This window comes from Psammomys obesus, unplaced genomic scaffold (assembly GCF_907164565.1).
Source record: "Psammomys obesus unplaced genomic scaffold, mPsaObe1.curated_primary_1811, whole genome shotgun sequence".
Lineage (NCBI taxonomy): Eukaryota > Metazoa > Chordata > Mammalia > Rodentia > Muridae > Psammomys > Psammomys obesus.
This window is the reverse complement of record NW_026585895.1, coordinates 33,086,222-33,112,975: the sequence shown is the minus strand read 5'-3', so window position 1 is coordinate 33,112,975 and position 26,754 is coordinate 33,086,222. Positions and strand designations below refer to the sequence as shown.

The window sequence follows — 26,754 nt, the reverse complement described above, 5'->3', positions numbered from 1 at the left end:
CACTGAATGACAGCCTCCAAGCTTTGATTGTTAACCCAGGAACATAAGGTCTCTTATTGTCTAGCTTGCCGTGTGTTCACTCGCCTGTGTTGTTTTCTTTCAAATGTCGGAGCAGTGTCATTTGGGATGAATCTGATGGTGCATGGGGGTGGGGTGGCTTCCATGTGTGGTTCCAAGTTTGAGGCTTTTTGACCTCAAACCAAAGGCCCATGACTGAAGAAAGCAGGAAGGAGAGGGTCCTCCAAGGAGCTGGCGCGGGAGTTGGCCTTTGTGACTGAGTGGCCCACAGTCAGGGAAGGAATCGAGGAAGCACCTGCCTCCTTGCTCTGCTGCTTCACCAGGATGTGTGTAGTTGGTCAGCGGACACTCTCAAGTTAGGATCAGTGACCATCTGCCCTGGTCACCTGCAGACGAAGTAGCGCTATTGGAGTTCCTATCATTCTTTTGATCTCGGATCTTCCCAGCCTGCTTGGTCTCTGCTGCCACTGTTGACATCAACAGCTTTTGTCAGTGGCAGCCACAGTCACAGATGTGTAACTGATCTGGAACAGGCATCCAGGGCTTCACTAAGGGGGGACATGGATTTTTCCAGGCAGCTCACATGACTGTCTTAGAAGTCCTGCCCGTGTTCATTTTCCAATAACTTAACTAGGCATAGACTAGGTAAGAAGTCCTACCTGCCTCTCTGCAGGGAGTTGCCATTCAGCCATGGTCAAGGTGTACCAGAAAGAAGGCCTTGAAGCAGGTGGGCTGTACGACCGAGAAGGATTCAGAAGAGGCATTTGTGGTTAGTAAGCAGTTAAAGACACCACAGTTCTGGTCCTCCAAGACCCCGCTGTCTGGATACTTGTTAGGTTATCCTATCCTCCCGGGCCAGGTGGACAGTAGAGACCTTTTCTTCTACCATTAGGGGAGATGTAGAGCAGTGATCTCAGTTTAACCTTAATATACCCTGAGTGGGTACCAGCCACCCTATGAAACAGCTCTGCACCACACCGAACGAGGTTGAACCCATATGCCCTGCTTGTGCTTTCTAACCCTTGAGTCACCTTTAAAGATCCATCCTGACCTTAGCAGAATAGAAGAAATAAGAACAGAGTGTCCAATCCCACATGTAATTAGGTGAAAACCTCATTCGAGCTGTGCAGGACTCCCCATGCCTCAGGGACTCTTGCTGTGAAGTGGGCATCCTGATATCTATTCTGTGGGACCACCCGAGGATTCAGCGGGCTTGCTTCTGCAGCACACCCCACTCGTGGTAGGTTCCAGAGTGGTTTAACCTTCTCCATTTCTCTCGCTCCCCACTCTGTGCGTAGCCTCCATCGTCACTGCCTCTGGAGGGAGGTGCTATGCAGCGTTGCCAGCATTCTGAATGCTTGCTTAAAATAGAAGACCTCCTTCATGCGAGACTTTGCATTTCTTCAACTGACACCTTTTTTCATGAGACAGCACTATTACAGAATAATACAACGGAACGAATCTGTGAAGTTATCTACATAATGAGGCCAGTGTGGCACAAAAGCAGAAAAGTCCTTAAAAACACCATCTGAATTTTCACCTATTTATAGACCTTTAAAGTACACACTTCTCCTACCTTTTTGCTTCTTTGCCTTCTTCATCAGACTGTGAACACTTGATACTTGGGGAGCTGTCTCCTTCTCACTATTGGCTTCTGAGAATATAGCAGGCGGCCTGTCCAGGGAGCCTCAATACCTACATGTTAAACAAATAAAGATTCATGTACTTAGAAAAATTTGCCACACAAAATGGGAGAGACAGAGTTAAGGGCTGTTATCCAGAGCAGTCTAGGGAGTGCTGGCCAGCTCATGACTACTCTAGCCACTGTGAAGCCTCTCACTCTCCCTACAGGTGGTCTTCACATTTTGCACATACTGTGGCTGAAGGAACATGGGTGTTGGAATCAGAGACACTGGGTATGGATCTGCCACGTACCCACTGAAGATGCTGAGGAGTTGACCTGCTGTCCCTATCATGTCACAGATGCTGACATGCATTTCACTGCATGTGAGAATGTAACTTGGCAACTTGTGCTATCCCCGAGTTTTCTCTCTCCTTGTTTCCAGCTGATGAACTTGAACTTGAAGGTGGAAAGAGGAGAGGCAATTTCTAAAGAGTGCTGTGAGATTAAGATGGACAGTCTTTCTTGGCCTAGTCAGCACTGATGCTGGAAATTATATGTGACCTGTGCCTCAACATAGTGGCCAATAAATTAGATTCCTTGTTTATACAAGAGCTTGTGACATGGTTCTTGGTTGTCCATATTTGCCTCGTTGCCTTCCTCTCAACTCAGCCCCTTTCATCTTCATTGTCAAGCTGCCTCAGCTTTTTCAGGATTTCTACTGTTGCTTCCTCATTGGTCTTAATGATTGTTTCATTTCATAGTTTATATCCCTAAGCATCAGGCCACAGTGGTACAATAGAAACCAGAACAGGCCATTTCTTTGTTTAAAAGGATATCACAGAAGAATGTGCTGTGGGGCTTCTCAGCGCTGCTCTCTGAACTCCCCGTCCCCTACCATCCTGTGCCTTGCTCTCTTTGGATGGAGTGGCCCACTTCCCAGCAGATGAAATGCTTCTTAAGTTGCCTCTACCTGGAGAACTCTGCCCTTGATTTTTCAGGAGCTGGCAAGCCTGCAGGCCTCGGCTCTGCTGTCACATCCTTTTGAGCCACACGTTACAACCTGACAGTGTCCGTGCAGAAATGCTGAACAGAGATGCAGTGGATTGGATCTTTGTGGTCAGGAGTTTTGAACTTTGGGAAATTATGAGCTCTGAAGTCAGACTTTCTTGCCTCTCCTCCGTATTGTACTCTGACAAGGTTTAGTATTCTTTCTGACCCCTGATTTCCATGTCTTAAGATGGGTTTTTAATACTCACCTTGGAGCTTTGCTATGGTTGTTCAAGATGGAAGTCTGTTTTTGGCAATAGACATTAGGTTGACAGTATTTTGGAGTGACATTTTGAAATGACTGCATTATTTAATCATCTGTAATGAAGATTTGAACACTGAGGGGAACCACTCAGAGATGAGTGAGATAAGAAACAAATTCTTAACTAAAATTCTCTGAAAGTTATGATGTTAGTAAACTGCTTTGCAATTTCTACAGTGATTTTATATGCCTATTAAAAGTTGGTTTATTACTGAACTCAAACAGGTTTATTTACTGCTATGACAGGGGCCTGATGAGTTTTGAACAAGTTGTTGCAACAAGGAAGAAAGGATTTCTTTGGAATGCTCGTAAAGCAAAGGTGATGGAGTAACATCTGGAAAGAAGCATCTTAACCTTGCATAAGTTTCAGCTTCCTTTGATCCTTAGGCAAAGGGAAGGACAGGACCTTAGTCTGGGAGAGGCTGGTCCCTGGGCCTCCGCATCCTGTTATGAAACATTGGGAAATGGGGCGGTTGGTTTGCTCATAGTACCAGGTCATGATGCCCCTATAAATCTTGGCAGTATCTCTATTTTCTTCATCGTGGCATCATTAGCTCTGTTTCACTTATCCACTGGATACCTGTGCAGGCCTAAATGAAGGGTCAGTGATTTCATTAGAAGTGGCCTGTGAGTTTCTGAAAAGTAACCCAGGCAACAGCTGTCACCGCAACCCACATGTCTAAAGTGTTGTCTGGAGCAAAGCTAGTGGGAGACAAATAATAAACCACTTAGTTATGTGGCCTCCAGGATTAGTGGTTTGAAAAGTCACTTAAAAGTGAATGCAACCAGAGGGTTTCTTTAGACTGTCCCTTGTTTACATGTTCTCACAACCAACAGAAGAAGCAAATGATGTAGGCTTTTGACCCTGTGCAAGCCAAAGGCTTTTCTGAGTCCAACCTCGGTCCCTGTAAAATGCAGAGTAGCAATTAGATGAAAGTGTGGTTACTTAGAAATGTATACAGCAGCGGGACTAGTATGCTCCATAGAATGTGTCAGCCCTGTCTTACCCTGCGCTCTAACTCTGAATCCTGCTTTCTTTCCATGGCATGGTGCTTCCAGACGCCTGCAGTCTGGAGTAGACTATGATCAGAGACACCCCCCCCCCCCGGAGGAGGACTGCTGTGGATGCTCAAAGGAGAGGGAGGGAACTTGTTAGGTGAACAAGTGACAATAATTCTGGAGGTCACACAGCTGAGCAGTATGTATCCCACTGGCTTCCAAGAAGAGGAAAAGTCAGGGAACACTCTGGAAACACTCAAGGAAACATTCTGTCCTTACCGTTGGAAAAGAGAACGCTTGACACAAGTCAAGCAGTATTTTGACAGAAAACAAGGGCAAGCTATTAGATGGCATTCAGATTAGAGGGAATAATGGAAGCAGGGGGCCGGCAGGAGAGTTGCAAGCACATAGCCAGGGTGTTTGGTAGGGAAAGACCCAGCTGGTAAGTAGTGAAGAGTATCTCAGTAGGCTGCGGGGCATTGTACAGTAGACATTTACTGAATTATTGAGCACCCTTTTAAAGGACTTTGGCCAAGGAGGATGTATATGAAAAACGGTGCTGAGATGTGCTGTAGGGAGGGGAAACTAGGTGGACACTTAGAAGGTTCTTGTGGGAGTTTTGAAAAGTGGTAAGAAAAGCTGAGAGGTAGGCGACCAGAGGCAAGAAGCATCACTCTGACCCTGATGTGGAGAAGCTGACCCCAAGCTTGTCAGCCTAGACGATTAGGGACAGGGATAGAAAGAGGAGGATGCAGAGGAAAAGGAGAGACTTGCGAGTTCTCTCTTCAGCCTACCGCTGCCGCCCAGCATCTGTGCAGGACTGGCTTCAGGGTACCTTTTGGGCCTCAAACCTCCTCGATCCTTGAGTCCTCCATGTGAAGTCACATTGTGTTTGCATGTAACACACACTTGAAATCATCCCTAGATGACTTACATAATAAGATCTAAACATTTTAAACCTTTGCTGTGCCACATTGTGCAGAGAGTAATGGCAAGGAAAAGAGATAGTACAGAGGCAATTAAAAAATATTTCAGATCTGGTTGGTTGGTTATAGAAATGCAGAGCGTTAAGTTATAGAGGTCAACTGCATCTGTGTTGTTTAGGGCAGAGGTCTGGTGCTCTGAGTTGGAGGTGGAGTTGTCTGTCTTCTCTGTGAGACTTTGGCTGAAACTGCAGATGTCCTTTAAAGCGCCTTCAGGGCAGAGAGGACAAGCAGAAGGTGCAGAATGAGAGGGGCTTGATGACAGGATGGAACTTGGCTTGGCAGGAGGGAGAATGAGTGACTGAGGTAGGGAGGTCAGAGGAAAGGTGCTGAGCTGGCCCATGCAGCATCCGTATCCAGGGAGGCAGCAGTTTCAACAGGCTGCCTGGGGCTCAGAGGGAACCGTTGTTTTTTTTCTGAGCTGTTAACTAATAAATCTGATAGGTGAGCTGCTGCTGTCCCGGTGGGAGAACTGACAGCTGATCTCGATGGTACATTGTTGTCTAACCCACTAGTGTCTCAAGGAGTGCAGTCCGGCTTCAAAAAGGAGGCAAGTGAGGCAGAGGAGTGTTGGGAGGTCATGGATTTTGCCTTCTCTTGTGTGTGGCCACCTTGCCTCTCTAGTTAAGGTGCTGGGCTGGAGAGATGGCTCAGAGGTTAAGAGCACTGACTGTTCTTCCAAAGGTACTGAGTTCAATTCCCAGCAACTACATGCTGACTCACAACCATCTACAATGAGCTATGGCGCCCTCTTCTGGCCTGCAGGCAGAAAACTGTATAAATAATAAACAATTAAAAAAAAAAAAGAAAGAAAAATGAGTTGCCTCTGTCGCCAATTAAAAAGTAAAATCATTTAAAAGGTACAGAGCTGATGATCTTCCTACACTTGACAGCACTCGGACTTTTTTTTTTTTTAACTAGAAAACTGTGGCTGAATTTAGGGACACCAATTTTCGCTAAGGGAAAGTTGTGTGGGGAAGGGGGCTTTCACGTTATCTGTTGACTGGGCATTGTACCACTGCATGAGGGGCCAAATATCCTGTCTCCTGAGTGAGGATGGCATCTCACTGGACTAGAATGTCGGCCGAAGCTTCATGCTGCCCGCATTCAGCCCCTCCATCCTAAATGCAGTTAGCTACAGAAGTCCTGGATACAGTTCGTATCCATCAGCTATCCCTTTCAAGCCTCCATGAATCCTCACTGTGTCTGTGAATGTCTGTGTGTGTCCTTAGACAGCCATCAAGGCAGAGCTGCCTGAGCCTACTGATTTTTTGCTCATCATGTCTTCTTCATGGGAGACTTTCCTCCTGCAATTTATGAAGTTATTTTAACAGGGAAGAGCAAGCTATTGCGTTCTGAGTTGTGTCATGTCATGTTCTGAACATGACATTTTCTATTATTATCGCATCTTACAGCCAGAGGGATTCCACCTCTCATTTTCTGTAGAGGAGGGAGGCCTAGAAAATATGGGTAAGTTGTGTAAGGTCACAGATTTGGTCGGATGTGAAGTTCTTAGAAAATCTGTAGTTGAGGAATATATGAGTCCCTGGAAGAACAGTGACAAGATCCAGGAAGGTCTTCTGGATGGCAGGCTCAGCAGGGAGCCGAGATGCTGGTGCTCATCTAAGCTCACATTTCTGTCTTCCGTATGTCCATGGACGCTGGTTCCCCTTCTCAGAAAGGGAGGCTAATGTTTCTGTCCCATACCTCTAAAGAGCAAGCAGTAAGGAGGCACTTGAACACACCATGAAAGTCAAGTTGTCCAGTGTGTCAGGTAATTATAATTGTGTGGACTGTTTATCATTGGTGAGGAAACAGGTAAATCACTAATTCTACCCAGTGTGGTTATTTGCACTATGGGTTGTTGCTGAGCTAGTCAGGTGATGATCTGGACAGAAGGTCTCCTATCCGTGCCGCATGTGCTCCCATTGCTGTTGGTGCCACCACAGGCCTCAGCCTACCTGGGAGGAAGGAGGTTTGACCTAAGGACATGCTGCTGCTCCTGGCAGCTGCTGCTAGGGCACCTTGCCCCAGAAGGAAGGCACACACTGCCTCTGTTACTGTGAATCTGGCAGAAATAATTTCTCCGTTTTACGTTTTGTGAAAAAATTTTGTTTTCTGCCTCCTCTTTGAGGAAAATTTTATTTTTTCTCAGATTTGACTTGGTAGCAAATCTTTTGAGGTAACTAGAGCAGATGTTTTTTATTCCCTTCTCTTACTAAACATCTCAGCGACCAGAGAACTCTTGAAGCCTAGCTCCTCTGGAGCTGTATGTGCCTGAGGCAGAAGCCACTTGTGAGAACATTAGAGACTCCTGTCTCCCATTACTGTTTCAGTGTGTTAGAGCTGCAGGGATCCATCATTTTCTGGGAGAGAGAAGGTGGAAAGTACAGGTGAGTATCTCAGGGCACTAGAATGAGAGGCGCAAGCTTCTCAGGGAAGGACCAGCTATCCCGACCTTCTCTTCTGCGTTCTGGCAGTTTAGAGCACAGAAACTGGGGGTGGGGGAGGAAGAAGTGCGTTTTGCTTTGATTGGAAGTGAAGAATCACCATGTTTTTGAAACAGTCTTCATTATTCTCCTTAAAAGAAGCCATACTTCTGTCTCTATTCTTCTTAGGCAGGCGATAATTCTGAATTTCTTTATTATCTCTCTGGCAGTATGCCTTCCAGAATATTTTTTCATAGCTGTCTGCGATCTTGACAGTGCCTATGTGTCCACACAGCGGGGATCTTGGCAGAATGGAGAGAATTGCAGCCTGGTTTCCTGCAGGAAGAAGACTTACAAGATTCATTCTCGTCTGTTGCTTTTGTTCTTTTTCGATCTGTGAAGTGGTTGGCATTGCCTTGGCAACTCCACTGGGAGCCGGGCACCGCTTTGTGGACGTCTGCTTCATCATTGACTCTCCTGGGAGCAGCCTTGGCTTCAGCCAGCATGGGCACCAGCCACCTTCCTAAGGGCACAGAGCCAGTGTGGGGAGGGGCAGCAGTATGGCTGCCCTGGGGCTTCATGTTTCTAGCTGCACTCACCGCACCTCGCAGTGCAGGTGGGATATGGGGTAGTGGACGTGAGAGTGTGCGGCTGGAATGGAGAAGACAGCCTGGGTTTAGAGTCTCCCTGTTGGGCAGCTAGAGACTGGTGGGCCTTGGGGAGGGGATGGCCGGGACGGGAAGAGCTAGCTGCTGGTCCTTAGTAGGTACAGGAGCTTGTTCCAGTGTGCAGAGTTCCTCTCCCCTTGCCTTGGGAACTTTCTGGCAACTTCCAGACAAATAAGAGAGTTAGGTGAACAGCAAAGGGAGATAGGAAGATGGGGAGCCCCCAGGTCTATTAAAATCTAGGAGTGGGAGATGAGAATGTAGAATTTCTGACGCAAAGGAGAGATACAGCGCATACAGGGATACAGTACTCCTACACCCTCACACCCTTTGATGGGGCCCTAACACACCATGCCCAGCCTTGCTGGTGCCCAAATGCATTGAGCACCTGCCGCAGACTGTTAGGTGCAAAGTAGTTAGTCCATGTTAGTCCAGGACCTTCCGGAGCTAGTAGGGCACTTTGTACGAATTGGGGCTTTGTGATCTTCTGGGCAAGTGAGGCCCCTGCCTGTCTCTAGCTTGGCAGGTGACCAGCACCTGCATGAAGGAAAAGGCACATCCCCCCCGCCAGGCCAAAGCTTAATTTTTTTCTTGATACAAGGTCTTGCTGTTCTCTCAGGCTGGCCTTGGACTCTTGGGTTCAAGTGATCTCGCTCCAGCCTCTTGAATTGCGGGCACTACAGGCATGTGCCATCGCACTTGGATTAGTTTGTCAAACTTTAACAATGATTTGAGCTGCCACTCTTCCCTGCCCCACTTCCTCACCTTGCCTGTGCACTTTGGGTAACGGCCACATGCTTGGCAGTGATTTAACCAATCCGGATTCCTTTTGCACCTAGTGAATGAATGAAAGGTATAAAGGAGCAAAGTGTCCGAGGTTTTACCTTATTTGGGTTCTCTAGAAGCAGAGGCCGAGACTGGAATAAAGGGCAGATTACTCTGAGCAGAGAACCCAGGAAACACTGAAGAGGGAAGTGAGGCAGGGAGCAAGGAAGCCAAGGTGTTGCTTCTCTGGAGTTGCTGCAATGAACAGATGGAACTTTAGGGATCAGTTGGAGTAGCTGCCCAGTGGCCTCTTTACAGCACTCCTAGCCTAGCCAGCTCAAGTATTGACCCCCAGGTTTTATCTGCCATTGGCTGAAGCCTGCTAGCTGGAGGTGGAGTCAGGTTTTCTGGCCTGTTTGCTGTAAGTGCTCAGAGGACTCTAGCAGTAGGCATAGCCAGTAGAGCAAGGGATGCTGAAGCTAGCAGAGAAAGCTCAGGCCAGTCTGCAGAGATTGGTGAGTCAGGTTCCTAGAACTCTACTTCATGTTGGCAGTGGGCATTTCACTCATGTTTCTCGAAGGCCCCAAAGCTACTGTAAGTAGTAAAGTTATTGAGTGTCTGAGTGCCTGAATTTGACCCAGTTTCTTACCTTTCCTGCAGGGGCTTTGTGACTGAACATGGCACTATTTACTCTGAAAGAATGCAGAAAATTGTTCTGGAAGAAAAGCCACTGTTTTTGTGTATGTAACCACACCTCATCCTATGAAGCTGAGTCACAGACCCGTAGGCTTGGAAGAGGCCAAGATGTGATTCCACATTTGTGTGCCGTGAGGGCAACAGAGTGCCAAGTTCTGAGCAGGTGCCCCGAGCGGTTCACTTTCCTGTATCTCGCTTGAAGGCTCGTGGCTTGGGAAGTTTGGTGCAATGCAAGTTCTTGGTATAAGTTGCATATCAGTCCTCAAACCTTGCGATAGAGAGTAACACCGATCTCGTCTCGAGCATCTTTTAAAGCATCAGGCACTATGGTAGACCCTTTATTTGCATGGTTGTATTTGGTCTTCACAGGAAGCCTAGCTTGTGGCTTCTGTTTCCTCCACTTTACAAGATAACTATAATAAAGAAGACAGACAACAGAAAATGTTGGCAAGGGTACAGTGACACTGGAACCTACATACACTGCTGGTGGGAATAATAAATGGCTCGGTCACTTCAGAAAACAATCTGCCAGTTCCTCAAAGTTAAACTTAAATGTAGAGTTATTATATAGCCCAGCAAGTCCATCCCCAAAGGGAACACACGTTCACATAAAACCTTGTATGCGAATGTTCAAACTAGCCCCCAAGTAGAAGCAACACAATGGTGCCATTGGTTAATGATTGGTACACAAAATCCAATATATCCAATCAGTGAAATATTATTTGGTCTTGAAATGAAGCCATGACATGCTTCATTACATGCTAGGTGAGGGAAGCTGACTGGAAGACCACACACTATGACTCCATTTACATGAAATACCTAAAATGGTCAGTTCTGTGAAGTCTGGCGGCAGATTAGCGGTGGCCCAGAACAAGGGAGGGTGGGAGGAAGGAGACTGACTGCTAATCCAATAAGGGGTTCTTCTGAGGGTGATAGGAAGGCTCTGGAAATAGACGGTGATGTAGGACTTGTGGGCTCACTGCTCTGATTTGCACAGAGAGGTGACTTTTTTGTGTGTGTGTGTGTGTCAGTTCTGTTTTAACAAACAACCCCTCAAGCTTCTGGTAAATAGATTTATGTTGATAAAAATTGAGCATCAACAGTAGCCCAAGGACTTTGGCTTCTTAGCTAATGTTTTAGAACCGTTCTTTCAGACTGTTATGGAAGTCCTTGTAATTCCTCCTCACGCAGGCTAATATGATGCTTTACTGAGGCCCTAACCTTGGGTATCTCTAGAGGCCTTTGACTAAAAACAAAGCCACACAGCTTTCAGAAGCAAGCATACCAGTCATCTCGTTTGTTTCCCACAGGAAGGAAGTATTTTGGAGGAAGTTTCCAAAGTGACTGAGCTGCTGTAGGCAGGGGCCTTGTCTGACTCATCCTGGAGGACAGTGCCAGGCTTCATGCTCCAGGGAGGTGGGCTTAAAGATGACACTGCACACTGCTTTCTGAAGGATGCTGCTGGCCGAGTCATGTGCAGGCTCATGGAGATGGGCCATTGTCCCCGCAAGCAGATCGAATGGCTGCCGTACATATTCAGCTGGATTGCAGCTACTACAGCACTGGGTCTTTGTTCATGGGACAATTAATTGTCTATACTCAGAAATAACTTAGAATTGACTGGGAACAAAACAGGGAGATCTTTTAAGAAAGGACCGGAGACTCATGCCCTTGGTCCCCTGGGTTTGTAAAGTGTGAGTGATTCAAAGCAGAGATTTTAGTGTTCTATGTAGCAGCCTGGAGTCTAGAACCCAGGCATGGACTGGCTGCCTACCTAGCTGCCCTCTCCCCATATCACTTCTTCTGAAGGACCTTCAGGGGATTAACAATTCCAGAAATGTTCTTAATATTTTTCTCATCATTACATATGAAGCCTATATCTGCCATTTCCTTGCCTCTGATCAGACTCTGTCTTCCTTTCTTCTGTTGACAAAAGTGGGTGGCATAGCATACCTGGTAGCTTTCTTACCATTTTTTACTTCTTCCCAGATCTCAAGTCCTTTCTTCTAGCTGCAGGTCAGTACCATGGCCATGCCTAACAATTAATTGCCATTTGTCTTTTACCACCACACCGATCAAGTTACTTTAGTCTTTTCTCTTAATCTCTGAACATACTGGTTGATTTCCTCCTGCTTTTCATGTAAAAGAAAAACACTGGAAATGAAAGCCCCAAGGGTATTTCTACAAAACACAGAGCTGACAATGTTACTGGCTCTCTACTTCGTGGCACAGCGTGGTGATATCTCATAGAGCTGCATACGAGATGGAGCATACATGGGTGGGGACCCTTGGCTGAATGGTCAGCATGGAGCTGGTCAGTTGAGGCAGAAAGAGGTCATCCTCTCCTCTGCTGTCATCCTGTGCTTTGGAGAATGAAGTCATCCAGACATCCATGACTAATGATTGCTCTCAACAACCAGCAACTCTCCAGTGGAAATGGTAGTCATTCTTTTTAGTTTCTATCCTCCTTCTGTTCCTCTTAATGAAGACAGTAGTAATAACAAAACCATTCAAATTATGGCTGCTTTTGCTCACAACTCTTGGTCAGTCTTTAAGATTGTTTTGGGGTTACTTCTTAATAATCTGTAAGAACAATTAATTTTATGTTCTTCATTTCTCAGTGTCGCTCTTGGTCCTCATCCTCTGGACATGCCTGGATAATTCTTCTTTCCTTTGTCTTTCGCAGTTGAGTTCCTTGCAGGCAGGAGAACAGTTGCTGGGTGACAGGTCAGATGTATTAATAGGCAGGCCATATGGTTCACAGACATTTTGCTCTCAACAACTTGTTAGGAATTCTGGTGGCATGGTTTTTGTTTTTAATTTTAACGAGAGAAGTGTAAGGACCATCTGCTATTATTTTTTGTATGTGATCCTGGTAGGTCATTAATTTTAGTATTCTTCTCCCATGCAATTGCGCCACTGTGCATAGAGGCTGCATGACAGTGCTGGCAAGCTTCATAACGGTAGTAATGAGGATGGAGTGCGCCGTCCAGATTCCTTCTATGAGGTTCAGTGGCTTTGTCAACCTGCTCAGAATTTACAACTTCTAGTCTAGCTGGATAAATACTTTCATTGCAACGGACCATTTGATTGGTTGGAAATAGGTGCTATACTCATTATTGTGAAGCAAACCAAATCTCCAGGTTATAGTGTGGGGTGGGGTGGCTTTAGTTAGAATCATAGAAGCCGTGAAGGATGAAGAATATGAGATATGAAGAATGTGCTGATTGGTTTTGTCTCAAACTAGAGTCTCCTGAGATGAAGGGATCTTATCTGAGAATCTGCTTCCATCAGAATGGTCTGTGAACGTGTCTTTGGGAATGTTTTCTTGATTGATGATTGTTGTGGGAGGGTCCAAACTACTGTGGACAGTGCTATCCCTGGGCAGGTGGTCTTTGGGCCATATAGGAAAGCAGGCTGAGCAAGCCACAGGCAGTAAGCCAGTGAGCAGTGTTCCCCCATGGCCTCTGCATCAGTTCCTGCCTTAAGCTCCTGACCTAGCTCCTCTTGGTGATGAACTCTAACCTAGAAGATGTAATGAACCTTTTCCTCCCCAAGTTGCTTTTAAGAATGAAGTTTTATTATAGCAACATAAAAGCAGATTAAGACAATGGTTCATAAGGCGTAGCTAAATGCAGGTTTGAACTTAAGGGGAACTGAGGGGATGGGAGCTTAATAACTAAGGCATTGAGAAAGGAATGAACAAGGGGCAGAAGGTCTCACTGGGCCCCAGTGCAGTAAGAGGGGAGAGTGTAGGCAGCCCTGGGCAAAGAGTCTAGTGTGTGTGTAACAGGAGCCACAAGGGACCATCAAATGGGGAAGTGATGTCATCTTAGTTTGAGGATATTCACTCTGGCCAATGATGGAAATGAATTTTTAGGGAGGAAAAAGAGCAGGGTGACTGGCGAGAGGCCTCTGGCATTTCTGTGGAGGAGACTGATAGAGAGAACTGAGATAACTGTTGGGCTATATCCCTGATGGGAACCTCTGGTTCACACTGCACCACACGTGCTCCGGGTGAGCATCTAGGTGATTGCTAGGATCTTCAGATATGGAGCGTGTGATGGTTCTCTTTTGGCTTGTTAAGTTTGGGTGGCTAAGGGTCACCCACAGAGGTAGAATTCTAGTAGGCATCTGACCCTGAACATTGGATGAAGGCTGAAATAGCCATTTAAATTTCTTAAAAGTCAAGAGCACAATGAAAAACCTTGGGTCTAGGCCAGTACTTGACCATCTCCACATGAAAGAGATGCTGGAAGAGGACACTGGCCACAGAGGCTGGAGAGGCCATGTGCTGAGAGGAAAAGTGTCTTCAGAGGCTGGCGAATGGTGGCCCCATCCAGGCCAAGTGCCACTGTCCAGCACCTACACAGCAATGTTATTTGAATTTTGTCCTGTAGTTGCAAATGGTGGAGCGGGTGGGCCCATTGCTTGCCTGCAGACTCCTCAGCCATTGCAGCATCAGAAACATTAGACTCTGGTCTTCTTGGGGGTTCTGGGCAAGGAACCTTTGTTCTTGTTTTGACCAGAATTTGTGAGATATTCCTACTATTAAAATGTGTGTAGGGGTGTGGGGAAGAAGAAGAGGGATGAGGGGAAGAGAAGAAAGAGGAGGAGAGACAATTATATACAATTGGTACAAATCGGCTCTCTGAAAGTCTTCAACAACAGTTCTTATCTCTCTCTTAATGCTTTAAGGTTCATTTAAAAACAAAAGCCCGTATAAGTAGCCATGTGTATGAAGGACACTGAAATGCTTACCTTTTGAACTAATGTGCTTGTTCTGATAAGATGGGTCCTGTAACATTATTTTGAGAGTTTCATCTTTTCTCAATGTCAACCCAGCCATAAACTCTTGAAGGCAGTTGCTTTGGGGGATTTAACTTCAGGTCATTTAAAAGTATCATGTTGTTGGTGAATTTGTAATTGATATTTTTTAAAGGGGAATGATGAATTCTTGTCTTCTATCTCTCTTAAAGGAAAATGCACTATGTGACAGCAAGTGTTTAATCTGGAAGGCAAGCCTGGGGCATCCTACCTGTCTGTAGTGTACACCATCATTTGATAAGGTCATTTTTTTTCCTGCTGCGTTAATACACTTTCTCTAAGACTGAACAGAGGAGTGTGCGATGGACAACACAGTCTGCACTGTTGTTCTCTCTAAGTTTCTGCAGTAGTTTCCAGAGGGCTCAGTGGATGACTTAGGCAAATTGTGTAAATGTTTATTCTCCTGTTTGTTTGTTTTTTTCAGTATGTGAGATGGAGCCCAGGACCTCATGGGGGCTAGGCAAGATCTCTGCCACTCAGATACATCCTCTGTCTTCTGTAAATGTTTAATTTTATTTTTTACTCTCCTGGCATTGATTGAATTTTTTAATTTTTTTTTAATCATTTTAAATTGTGTTTATGTGTTAGTGTGTGTGGCTATGTATATGTGAGTACTGGTGCCTAAAGAGACCAGAAGAGGGTCTTGGATCCCAGGAAGTTGGAATTTCAGACAGTTGTTAGTTCCTGATATGAGTGCTGGGAACTGAGTTTGGGTGCTCTGTAAGACTGATACTCACTCTTAACCAAATGGCTCTCTCCAACCCCTGATATTTGGTTGAAGGTGAAAATGGATAAAGCTAGTAAGATAGCCATTTTGGTGAGGAATATTTTTTTTTGTTATTCAACCAAATAAATACTTGGCTTACTAACCAAAGAGTACAAAACTGTGAATAAGAAAATGGAGGGCTGGAGAGATGGCTCAGTGGTTAAGAGCACTGACTGCTCTTTCAGAAGGGCTTGGGTTCAATTTCCAGCACCCACATGGCAGCTCACATGTGACTCCAGTTCCAGGAGATCAGCACCGTCACATGTACATATAGGCAAACAGCCATGCACATAAATAGGTTACTTTTTAAAAGTGGATTTTTTTTAAAGTAAGAAAATGATCCCGTCTCATAATTTTTATCAGAATGACTGTAGTTCTGCCTCTGTGCATAAAACAAACCTCTTCCCCTCCCCTCTTTTTTATGTTTTCTAAAATTTCTCCATTTTTCTAAGGTCAAATTAGAAATAACTTGTTTACCTGGCTAGCTCAGTTCTGTTTTCAATAACTAAAGCTCAAATATAAGGCCTAAAGCTAGGATTCACCTCCAGTTGCCTGGACCTGTGGCAGTGAATAGTAACCATTAAGCCTAGGTGACGGCTTCGTGCTTCCTTGTATGGAGTTTATAGGATGGACCAAGTCTTGTTCTTGGAGCTCTGAAGAGCAGTTGTCTCTTTAAGGAGCCAGTCTGTCCTTGACTCGTAGGAAGTGTGGTGTTTAGCCCTTGTTTCCCTTCTCTAGTCCTCTGTCCTTCTCTTTGTGATTTGTGGGTCAGGCTGTGAAAGCAGAGTTGCTGATTTGCCTGGGCACTGTTGGCAGAGGAAACCATGGTTTGGACCCGTGTCTTACCCGCTCTCCCTTAATGCTCAGTGCTGTGCCCAGCACTGTAATGTCCATAGATCCTTGTTGAACAGTGAGTGACAGGCAGCAGGATCTATTTGGCGCTGTGGTGCAGCTCTCCCACTCCCTAGAAATGGCAATTTCTTTGAATTTTACATATATAGCTGCAAACCAAACTCCTAGACAACAATCCTCCCCCAAATGTCTTGTTTAATTGCATAGAAGGTCTCCTTTGATTGGAAAATCTCCATTCGGTGTAGACATCGCTTCTCTGTGGCAAGGAAACTGAGTTCTGTGGAATGGTCGCGGTTGCTGCCATCTACTGAGAATGGCTTCTTAAATCTGATCATGCCGTTTCCCCAGCCCCAGTACAACACAGGCAGGTTTTATTTGGTTACCTATTTTAGCCTGCAGTACCCTACATGAGCTGGCTCCTGATTTCCTTGCTAGCCCCAGCTTGTGGTACCTACTATTTCCTGAATACATCAGATCCTGTGCCATCCACTCATCCCAGAATGCTCATGCCTAGGACATTCTTCTGTAGTTTCCTGCCATCCATCTTGCTGAACTTTTCATGATCCTCTGACCTGGTCAAACCTTTCTAGCCAGGTCTGTCATCTCTTACTCCATACCTGGCCATGCTGTATTTTCCTGTGTCTACATTCTTGCCTGTGGAGTTATCAAGTGGAGTTATCATCTCCACTTGATTGAACAGCTCACATATCTGCAACTAGTCCAGAGTAAATTCTCAATAAATATATTCAAAGGAATGAAATGTCTACCTTTTCATCTAGGAAAGTGTCCCCTACTTGAGAATTTGTGCACTCAGGCCCTTGGCACCCGGCATCCATACATGTGGTGCGATATGGCTCATGCTGTAAAGGTTCCGTGGCGAGGGAAGGGCCTGCTTTAAAGAGTGGGTTGGCGATTGAGCTGCCTGTGGTCTAACTACTGCTTTTAGTGCTTTTTAGGCCTAAACCCCTAATGTGCTTTCTCCACCCTCTCCTTTCATGTGCTTTCAGCAAGGGAAGCCGTACGTCTTTGACAGAGTTTTGCCGCCCAACACAACCCAAGAGCAGGTCTACAATGCCTGTGCGAAGCAGATTGTCAAAGGTAAGTGTGCTTTAGTTCCTCCTGGGCTTCCACTGATAAAAACAGGAAGTGACATTTGCAACCTGGCAATCAATGTGCCTCAACTGTAAGTGGGGGCTTGTTAATTGGAAACGCTAAATTGCTGCCTTGGCTCTGGCCCTGACTTGCTGTGATGTCAGTCACTGTTATTCAGCCTCCGGTTTTGTTTTCTTTGTTTCTTTTGCCATCTCTTTGGTGGGGTTATTCTGTTACCTGAAAGCTGAAAAAACAAGGTAGTCACAGTATTTCTGTCATGGTCTAAGGAAACTGCAGGTAGAGTGCCCCTCTCTCTCTTTTGAAGGAGGAAATGAATTGCTCAGTGCTTTAGTTTACATGCTTGGCTCGTTTCTTTTGAGCCATTCTCATTCCTCTGAGAAGGGAGTCCTACAGGTGAAAGGTTGCTCTTGCCATCAAGGGATGTTTGACAGTGTCATGAAGTGCCATTATGGAGGAGGCTGTTGAGCCATTCATGCTCTACTGCATTCCTTAATTTCAGTTTCATCTAATCCACTTTCAGCCATCCTACCACATCCCGACATTTGTCCCTCCAAACAGGTAGCCTCAAGCTCTTGCCTTTGTGACTCAGAGATCAGTTCTTTTTGCTGGGACTGGCCTTGGCCCTGGAGGATTTGTGTCAAAATAACAGCAGGGCGATGAAGCAATTTGCACATTGCTCTCCCTTGCCCTTTCAAAGCGGGAGCAGGTTGCAGCATGCTGTGGCAGGCAGGGCCTGCCATCTGGACAGAGCCGAGGGGCCTCTCCTGCTCCCTTGCTTTTCTCATCACATCCTCACCTTCAGATTGGAATGCCACTGCAGTCATGTGCTCAGAGGTCCTGGTACCACCACCCTTACACGAAGCTATGGATTTTAAAGACAGAAGCGTCATCATGCTTCCTCAGATCTGTTGTTTTCAGGAGCTGAGCTGACTAACCTATTTGAAATTCATGAAATTCAGCCCCGGTACATCTGCTAGATTAATTCTGACCCTGGACACCTGCGTGGGAGACTCACGTCAGCATGCAATGTTCCTTGCTGTGATGTATGTTTATTCACATTCTTGTTACAGACATCAATTAATTTTGAAGGTCTTCTCAGTGAGATTATTATAGAAAACTGACAAGAAAAAATATGCCTAGATTTCAGCTGTTTTGAATGAACCGTTTTGGCCTACAGATGATGGTAGTTTTTATCTTTTTCCTTCGTTGCCTCCTTTGCCTCTCTTTGAATGTTTTCTGCTTGTGAAATATGCCTTCCTTGGTTTGATGCTATTCAGGCCTACCTTCTTCTATGATTGAGCTTGTATGTAGTTTTTTTAAAAATTAAAGTAAGATTAATCACAAGTGCCAGAATTTCCATCCTTTTCTTCCCCCAAGTTCATTATCAGAAGCAAATAGTATTTACCACAAGCTGTGCTAAGCATGAAGGCCATTTAAATACATCCAGCTACCTCTGTGCCAACATAATTAGAAATGGATGCACTCCATTAGAAAAAACTGTGATTAACAAACAATAGTAATTGTCTTTGAGTGTTTTTCTCTAGTGTGTAGCCTCTTTCACATTTGGATATTTTCTTAGTATGACATGTCAGAAATAGTCTCATCCCCATTTTTTGATATTTAAATGTATCAGCTAAAAACAAAATTAAGAAGAAGCAGTCTCTGTGACGATATCCTATATCTAGGTAACTTGCTCCCCTGTATAGATGACGATCTATGAAGAAAACTGTTTGGAGGAACAGGGCTCAGCATATGATAAACAGACATCTGCAGGGCGCTGTGGCTGTAATGTGAATATATTCACTTGGCAGCAATGAAGAATACCCTATTCTCCCCTGAAAAGAAATTGTTAGGGTGACAAAGGCCTGATTGAACACTTGTTAAACCTTTAAAAATTAGACTGTCTTTTATTTATTCTTTTCATATGTGTAACAATATACCTTGATTATTTGCACCCCTAATGCCTTCCTTCCACTCTCCTGGAAAACCCTCAACTCCTCCCTTCCTCCCACCCACCAATGTTTCCCTCACTACTCATGTACTTCCCTCCCACCCCACCCCCTTCCTTTTGGACACTGAGCTTAATTAGTAATGTTTGCAGGAATTGACTCAATCTCATAGCTGCCGAGGGTTTATGGGTGTAATGGCCGTGTCATGTTCTGAAGACAGCATTTTGCAGCACTCCTGGTTCCCCGACACTTTTTGCCTCTCCATGTTGTTTTCTGAGCCTTGGGGGATGTAGGAGTTAGATATCCTACTGAAGGCTGAGCACTTACTCACAGACACTTACTCTCAATACTTTTCTCAGCAACATGTCTCTACATTAGCTATTGGCTACTGCAGAGAGAAGCCAAGATTGAGGGTTGCGCTATGGGTATAGGCATAAATATTTACAAGCCAGTTTGATAGTATGACTGTTTGGCAAAACAACAATGGTATGTGCCTCACTATGGACAAAGGCCAGGTTTATAGTATCAGGCCTAAGTTCCTTCCTATGACATAGGCCTCAAATCCAAGCCTTAACTAGTTGGTTACTCTTTTAATCTTTATGCCACTATTGAACCAGAGGGTGAGTCTTAGCTGGCAGGTTGGTATTGTAGCAAGGAGGCTGCAGGCATACTGTTGATGTCTTTTATCCTGCCAGTGGCCTGTGTAGCACCTTGTGGTACTATCAAGCTAGCCAGCAGTGAGGAAGCTTCCAGTCACTCCCAACTGATTTCTCTATGTTGTACAACCAATGTGTTGGTGTCTTCAGCAATCAGGTCTTATCTAGTTGTGCGGCACAACCAAGAGCGATGGCAAACCTGAACTGTGTTGGGGGCTTTGGGGCCTTCCTGACCAGTAACTTGTAGTGAGGTATCTCATTCTTGGTACTGAGATTTCATTTGGTAACTCGTGTCTACTATTCATGCAGGGTATCTATGTTCAAACTCTTTGTGTGTGTGTGTTTAATTGTAGTTTGAAATGAAGTTTCAAAGATTCTTTGCACAACTTTAGTTTTGGATAGCTCACCTTGCCCACCTCCTCCCTCTTCATTTCCCATCTTTATCCCTGTTTAAAACTCTAAATCCCTGTATCCTCTTCCCTTCATATTATATGTTTTCTTGTAGCCACTCTTTTGCTTAAGACCTCTTCACCTCTCCTTTTTGTGGGCCCTTAAAAGTAACCTCCAAGGCTACTGTGAGAGGAAATGACTTTCCTTTCTGCATCATCAAGGCAAAGCGTGCATATATAAGCGAGACCATCTCGGAGTACATAATGGAACATAGCTTGGTTATCTTTTATAAGAGTCCTACCTAAGTTAGGATTGGGACAAGGGGCAATGAGCATTCTTTTTTCTAGAGACTTGGATATGAATCAAATGATTCTGAAGATCATCATAGTCCCCTGATTCATGATGCTGTCATGGGCTAGTGTGCTTTGCTTCCTAGTCTATTTAAACCCTTAAGGAGTCTGAGGCTCTATTTGCCATTGCAGAATCCTGGCATTTCCCACATCTTTGCCGTGTTTTTCAAAATGTTGGCCGAAAGAGCATGTAGATTCCTCCATTTCTGTGTGAAAAGGTTGTAAGTTTTGTGGCTATAATCACAGGAAATAAGGCTCCTGTGGGTACCTAGGCATTAAACTCCATGGTTGCTGGATATTATTGTTGAGGTCATCCAGCAGAAGTCACTCTGGGCCTTTGCCTTCTAAAGTAATTGAATGTGAACTGCCCAAATGCTAGAGAAGATTTTTTTCTTTTCCAGTTTTGATTTCTTTAAGCTACAGTTATTTGTTTATATAGGTTATATAAAGTGCTTATTATGTGATAAGCACTGCCAGAGACTGGAGTCACCAAAGCATATAAAGCTGTCTGCTAGGGGCTCTCAATATAGAAGAAGAGACAGCTGCATATTCCATTCCCATACACAGAGGCATTAAGATGGGTGTGTGTACAATACCACAAAAGCACAGAGGAGTGCCACTTGGTGCCAGTTTTGGTGGGTGAGGAGAGGAAGTGGAGAATTAGGGAAAGCTTCTTGGAAAGGTTGGGCCCTGGGGACTGCAGGTAATAATGGAGCAGTAGTAGCAGTAGGACCTGCAAGAGCACAAATGGTGCGGCTTGCTGGGGTAGTGCAGAGGGCTGTGTAAGGTGTTGAGTACACGGTGGGAAAGGAGTTTACAGTCTGGATCCTCTGGTGGGCATGCTGGACTGTTATCCTGCAGGCAGAAAAGCTCCAAGCTTAGAAGGATATACTCAGATATTTCATTATTCTCTATGCTCTGTTTTATGCCTGCTCTTAAGCACCGTAGATGTTGCATCTTAAATCTTCAGCTTATGACGTGTAAACATTACTATTCCCACCATATTAAAGTGGAATTTGATGCTCAGAGAACAAAGCACTTTGGCCAAATCTAGAAGAACAGTGGGTCTGGGACTTGAGACCCACAATTTGCTGACTGACTATGCTCTGAATTATCTTGCCTTTCCTTTCTGATGGGTCCACAATGGGCATTCATAGACACACAATCATCAAGTAATTATTTTATGAGTTGCTCTTTTTCAAACAGGCCATATGGACTATTGACTAACAGTCCAACATGACAGGGATAGGAATGGGTGTGGGAGGAGAGTAGAGGAGAAGGAACAGCCCTGTGGTCCCAGATCTTTTTGCTGGTCAGTCGTAGGGTGGTTTCCATTCTGACATGCAGCGTGCTTTTGCTTAGGAGTGGGGTCCTCCAGACAGAGCATGGCCTGGGTGTGGGAACAGTCATTCTGCTCTGCAGAGACTAACTAAAGCAAATGTGTTTCTCGGGCCCAGGAAGTGGCTGCCTTTTTGTGGCCATCGGTGCATGCAGTGTGGGTCTTTATTCTACAAACAGCTTGAGTTGTTTGGTTTGCTGGCAAGAGTCTTAGGGTCCCAAACTGAGCAGCCTTTAGCGGTTGGCAGAAAACTTTGTGTCCCTGAAACTCCTCCATCTCGCCTGGAGAGGTTTAGGAGGCTAGGCAGACTCTCAGAGTGCTGATGTGTAGGTGTGATGAACTGTTCCCAGGTTCTTTCTTAGTAAAGGACACAGCCCTGCTCCCACCACTCCTGCACTCAGACATGAGCAGAACCTAGGGTGCATGCTTGAGCTTCTGAAATCTGCAGCTGGAGCTGGCCAGGGTCTCTGAGTCCCTGTCCTCTCCCCTCCTCTTTGGGAAAGAAGATGGCACTTGTCACCTGTAGTAGAAGCTTCTGGATTTGCCTGGCTGCTGGACGGATACACAGCAGTCTGTGATGTGTGTGGCTCTGTGGTGTGAGTTGAGATCACATCATGCCAGACACCATCACAAGGAAAGGTTCTATCTGGAAGAGCATGGCCAGCATGTGGAAATAGTCATTCTGCTCGACAGAGACTAAAGCAAATACGTTTCTCAGGCCCAGGAACTGTCGGCCATTTACTTCAATGAACGTGTCTGTTTGTGGGCCTTTTGGTTGGGAGCTGCAATCTGGCCCAGGAGGCAGCATGTCCCTCTGCACAGGGCCCAGCACCAGCCAGTGCTCTAATTCTCTCGAATTCTGTGCTGGCTCCTCTTCCAGCCCCTGAACTTCACCATTCAGCCATGCCTTTCTCTTGCCTGTGCCCTCCACTCAAGACAAAACACAGACTGAATAAACAAACACATCTCTCATGCCTGAGAAAATAGATAGCCCTAGGTTAACAGGGCCTTATCTTTTAAAATAGTTTTCGAGTGCAGGATTGAGTCGATAGAGGGCAACATCAGCTGCATTTAGTTTTGACCCAGGATGTTCTCCAAAGTGTATTAATTGTAAGATGATTCTAGGTACTTTAAAGTCCAGTCAGAGTTTGCTTCTGTGGGTTTTATATGTTCTCTATTAAAAAAAAAAAAAAAAAAAAAGGAAATTGTACTCAGTGTTGACATAATAAAGAGAGTGGATTTTCTCTGAGTATGGTCTTTTATGCCTCTCAGTACCTGAGCCCAAAACGAGCCAGTACCACTCAGGCATGTCAAATGGGCATTCATTTAGCTCAGGCTATCCTCAAGCCCTCATGGAGCTAAGGATGCCCTTGCTGCTCTGACCTCTGCTTCCATCTCATCAGAACTGGGATTACAGGTTTGTAGCATCACTCCTCATTTATGGGGTGCTGAGGGCTGTAGCCAGTGCTTTGTGTTCACTGGAGGAGTACTCTACCAGCCAAGACTTGATGCTGTGACCCAGGCTGTAAACACAGGAGAACAGGGAATAGAAGCTCCCTAATTGGTAGGACTGTGTATTGTGCTTGGTGAGAGTGGCCCAGAGGCCTCTTAGAGAAGCAGCTTCTTTCTCTCTCGTGGAGAAAGGAGTATGGGCTGGATTTAGGCTTTGAGGTCAGTTTCCCTGAGGGAGTGATGGGTTGTTCAGAGCCGCCACAGAGAACAGGTTGCCACACGTGAGAAAAAAGGAGCTGGCCAGGAGCTGGATGGATGCTGACCCCAGGCTAGTGAACCCAGAGTTCCACATATGTGTGAGTGTAAAGCAAGAAAGGCCCTTCCCTTTGAGGAGAGATTTTTTTTTTTTTTCTGAGACAGGGTTTCTCTGTGTAGCCCTGGCTATCCTGGGCTCGATTTGTAAACTAGGCTGGCGTTGACCTCAGAGAGGTCACTGCATCCCAGTGCTGGGGCCAAAGGCATGCGCCACCACAGCCTGGCTGAGGAGGGACGTTTTATTGTCTAATAAATAGAAAACTTTCTGTTGCGACAGTGCTCGCTCAGCATTCCAGTTGCCTGCAGTTGTTTGTGTTATGAGTGTTCTAGAACGTTAAAAGCACAATCGAAAGATGGAGTCTCTTTCTTTCTTTCTTTTTGGGGTTCTGTCAAAGTACATGTTTGTGGTAGAATGGCGGCATACCGCCCTGGCATCATCTTCAGCCCGGGAGGAACTTTTCTCTGAGAGTTGACATTTTCATGGGACTGAAGCCTAAACCTCTAACCCTAACACTGACTTCTTCAGGTTTTTTTTTTCCCCTTCCTGCTGTTACCAGGAAAACCACTTCCAAAAAACATTTCTAGAAGACTGATATATATGAGAATTCCCCACCCACAACTTGATACAAACTCTTAAGGGCTGTTAGGATTTTTTTTTTCTTTTGATCTTACTTTTTCCTTGTTTCCTGTTTTTAGCTTCCTGAAAGAAATTCTGTTCTTTTCTGATTCCAAGTCATACTTCTACAATCTCATATTAGTAAAATATATTTTCTTTCTTTCTTTCTTTCTTTCTTTCTTTCTTTCTTTCTTTCTTTCCTTCCTTCCTTCCTTCTTTCCTTCCTTCTTTCTTTCTTTCTTTCCTTCCTTCCTTCCTCCCTTCCTTCCTTTCTTTCCTCCTTCCTCCCTTCCTTTCTTTCTCTTCCTTCCTTCCTTCCTTCCTTCCTTCCTTCCTTCCTTCCTTCCTTCCTTCCTTCCTTTCTTTCTTTCTTTCTTTTTTCTTTCTCTCTTTTTGAAAACCTACCAAAATAAACGAACGACAACTACACAAAGCTATCATAATAAGTTTCAGAGAGGGGGCCTTCCCAATCTGAAATAGGTGGAGCTGACTTTCTCACAGGTCCCCAGAAAGCATCCTCTGTACAGGTCACCTCTCCTTGCCCTCACTATCAACTGCACTGAAAATCCCTTCCCTTGGTGCCAAACGGTGGGTCAAGGATATTAATTATGTATCATTTTCCTTTCTGTGATGGATGAATAGATGAGGGGAAGGCAGGAGGGAATATGCTTTAATCACCTCTGCTGCTTTCAAAGAATTCCCACCAACAGTCTTCTGCTCCGAAACATGAAGCAGCCCCCACCTCCATGCCTCTCTGCATCGCTGTGTGAAATGGAAGCCAGCCTGCCATGCTTGTGGGCTTTCACAGTGTGCTCATTGTGTAATTAAGAGGAATTCCTGAGGCTGATGGGCCCAGGCCGTCTTGCTAGCAAGGCAGTCAGAAAAACCAGAGGCATTAAATTTATGTCAGGCCTGCCGGTTTCCATGGTGATTGCATTGTCTGAGGAGCTCAGTTGCAATGTGGTGCCTTCCCTTCCCTAGTTCTAGTCTGCTCTGACGGGACTCTGGTGAGGCCTACTTGGGAAATAGCCTGAAGGATCCAGATCAACCTGACCAAGACCAAACCTTTAGGCAAGGCATTCTACTCTAATCTCCAGAAACTGAAAGCCTGCTTGCTTTCCCTCCCCAATGATCTCAAGAGACCAACATATACACGAAAGCTTTAAGTAGCTAAAAATGGCTCTTCCCCTTCAGTCATGAGTCTGCAGGAATGCGAGTCCTCTTTTATTTGTGGGACAGCGGACTCTCATTTCTGTTCTTATTTCACAATCATACTTAAAGTTGGCACATTTCATGTGTGTAAGAAGAATGAATTGGCCATTTGGAAACTGTAACTTTAACTCATATGACCAGTGTAGGATCAAAGTAATGAAGTAATTTTAATCTATTTTATGCCTGCAGATGTCCTTGAGGGTTATAATGGGACAATTTTTGCATACGGGCAGACTTCATCAGGAAAAACCCATACCATGGAGGTAAGTTCTCACTGTCAGTGTCTGAGGTGGCTGGTGCTTCCAGCAAAGCTTGGGTGGCATGTGACAGCAGTGATGGTTAGGTTTAGCCCAATTGTTCTGTCCTTGGCGGTATAGATCCTTACAGACTGCAGTTCACCCTAACTGACAGGACCTGCTGCAAAAGTCCTTTGCTGAGCGGAAGTCCTCTGAGGAGGCCAGTCTCTTTAGAATAAACTAAAAGTAAAACAAAACAAAGCAAAACCCTGTAGGTCAGAGACTTAAAGAGACTGGGTTTTAGACCTAATTTAGCCTACAGATAGATACACTTTTATTTGACTTGCGTGATGTCTGTTTATGCTGATGAAACTCTTAAAAATGGGATATGGTATGAGCTCACACAATTCTAATTTTTTTTCATGATTCTTGTTTTTCCATCTTCTTAGATTTAACACTGAATATTTTGCAGCACTGGGTGAATTTTAGGATAGCAGAAGCTACAATTTTCTAGAGCAGAAATTTTCATTGTCTTGTTTGTTTATTTATTTATTTTCTTCCTTTCTCTCTTTTGGGTTTTCAAGACAGGGTTTCTCTGTCCCAGCTCTCTTTGTAGACCAAGCTAGCCTTGAACACACAAGATCTGCCTTTCTATGTCTCCTGAGGGCTGGAGGGATTAAAGGCGTGCTCCATCATGCCTCGCTGTCTTGTTTACCTTTTTTATTTTATTTTTTCTTTATTTTCATAGCTTGGGCTTGAACCCAGAGCCTTATGAACCCTAAGCAAGTGCCTTGCCCCTGAGCTATGCTCCTAGCCCTCGTCCATCTTTTTGTTAATATGTATAACAGTGGCTGTCACTGAGAAGAGGCCCCATAAAGTATTTGTTACAACGGTACCAGTGTGGCAGCTCGGCCCACTCTATGTGTGTGTGGCTGGATTCTCTGGTAGGCCCTGGTGCACTTTGCCCACAACCAGAATGAGTAGGAACCGACATGTGCCTTCTAATGTGAACTGGTAAAGTACATACCAGGCCTGGGTAAGCACTGGGAGGGGTGGCCCCACTCATGCTTTAACTGTGGAACTTGATGGTTTTAAACTGTCTTTCAAACAGGAACTCTTTAGTGCCTCTTTTTCTGTTTTGTCTATCTATCTATCTATCTATCTATCTATCTATCTATCTATCTATCTATCTA

At 45.1% G+C, this 26,754-nt stretch overlaps 1 protein-coding gene across 1 annotated transcript in view; it reads left to right on the top strand.

Annotated features, from left to right (window-relative positions):
- The window catches only part of Kif5c (kinesin family member 5C), a 148,363-nt gene that overhangs the window by 31,665 nt on the left and 89,944 nt on the right, over positions 1 to 26,754 (top strand). Inside the window, exons 2-3 of the mRNA XM_055600296.1 lie at positions 16,941 to 17,031; positions 25,515 to 25,588. Of these exons, the coding sequence (XP_055456271.1) occupies positions 16,941 to 17,031; positions 25,515 to 25,588 (165 nt within the window). The remainder of the gene's footprint in view (positions 1 to 16,940; positions 17,032 to 25,514; positions 25,589 to 26,754) is intronic.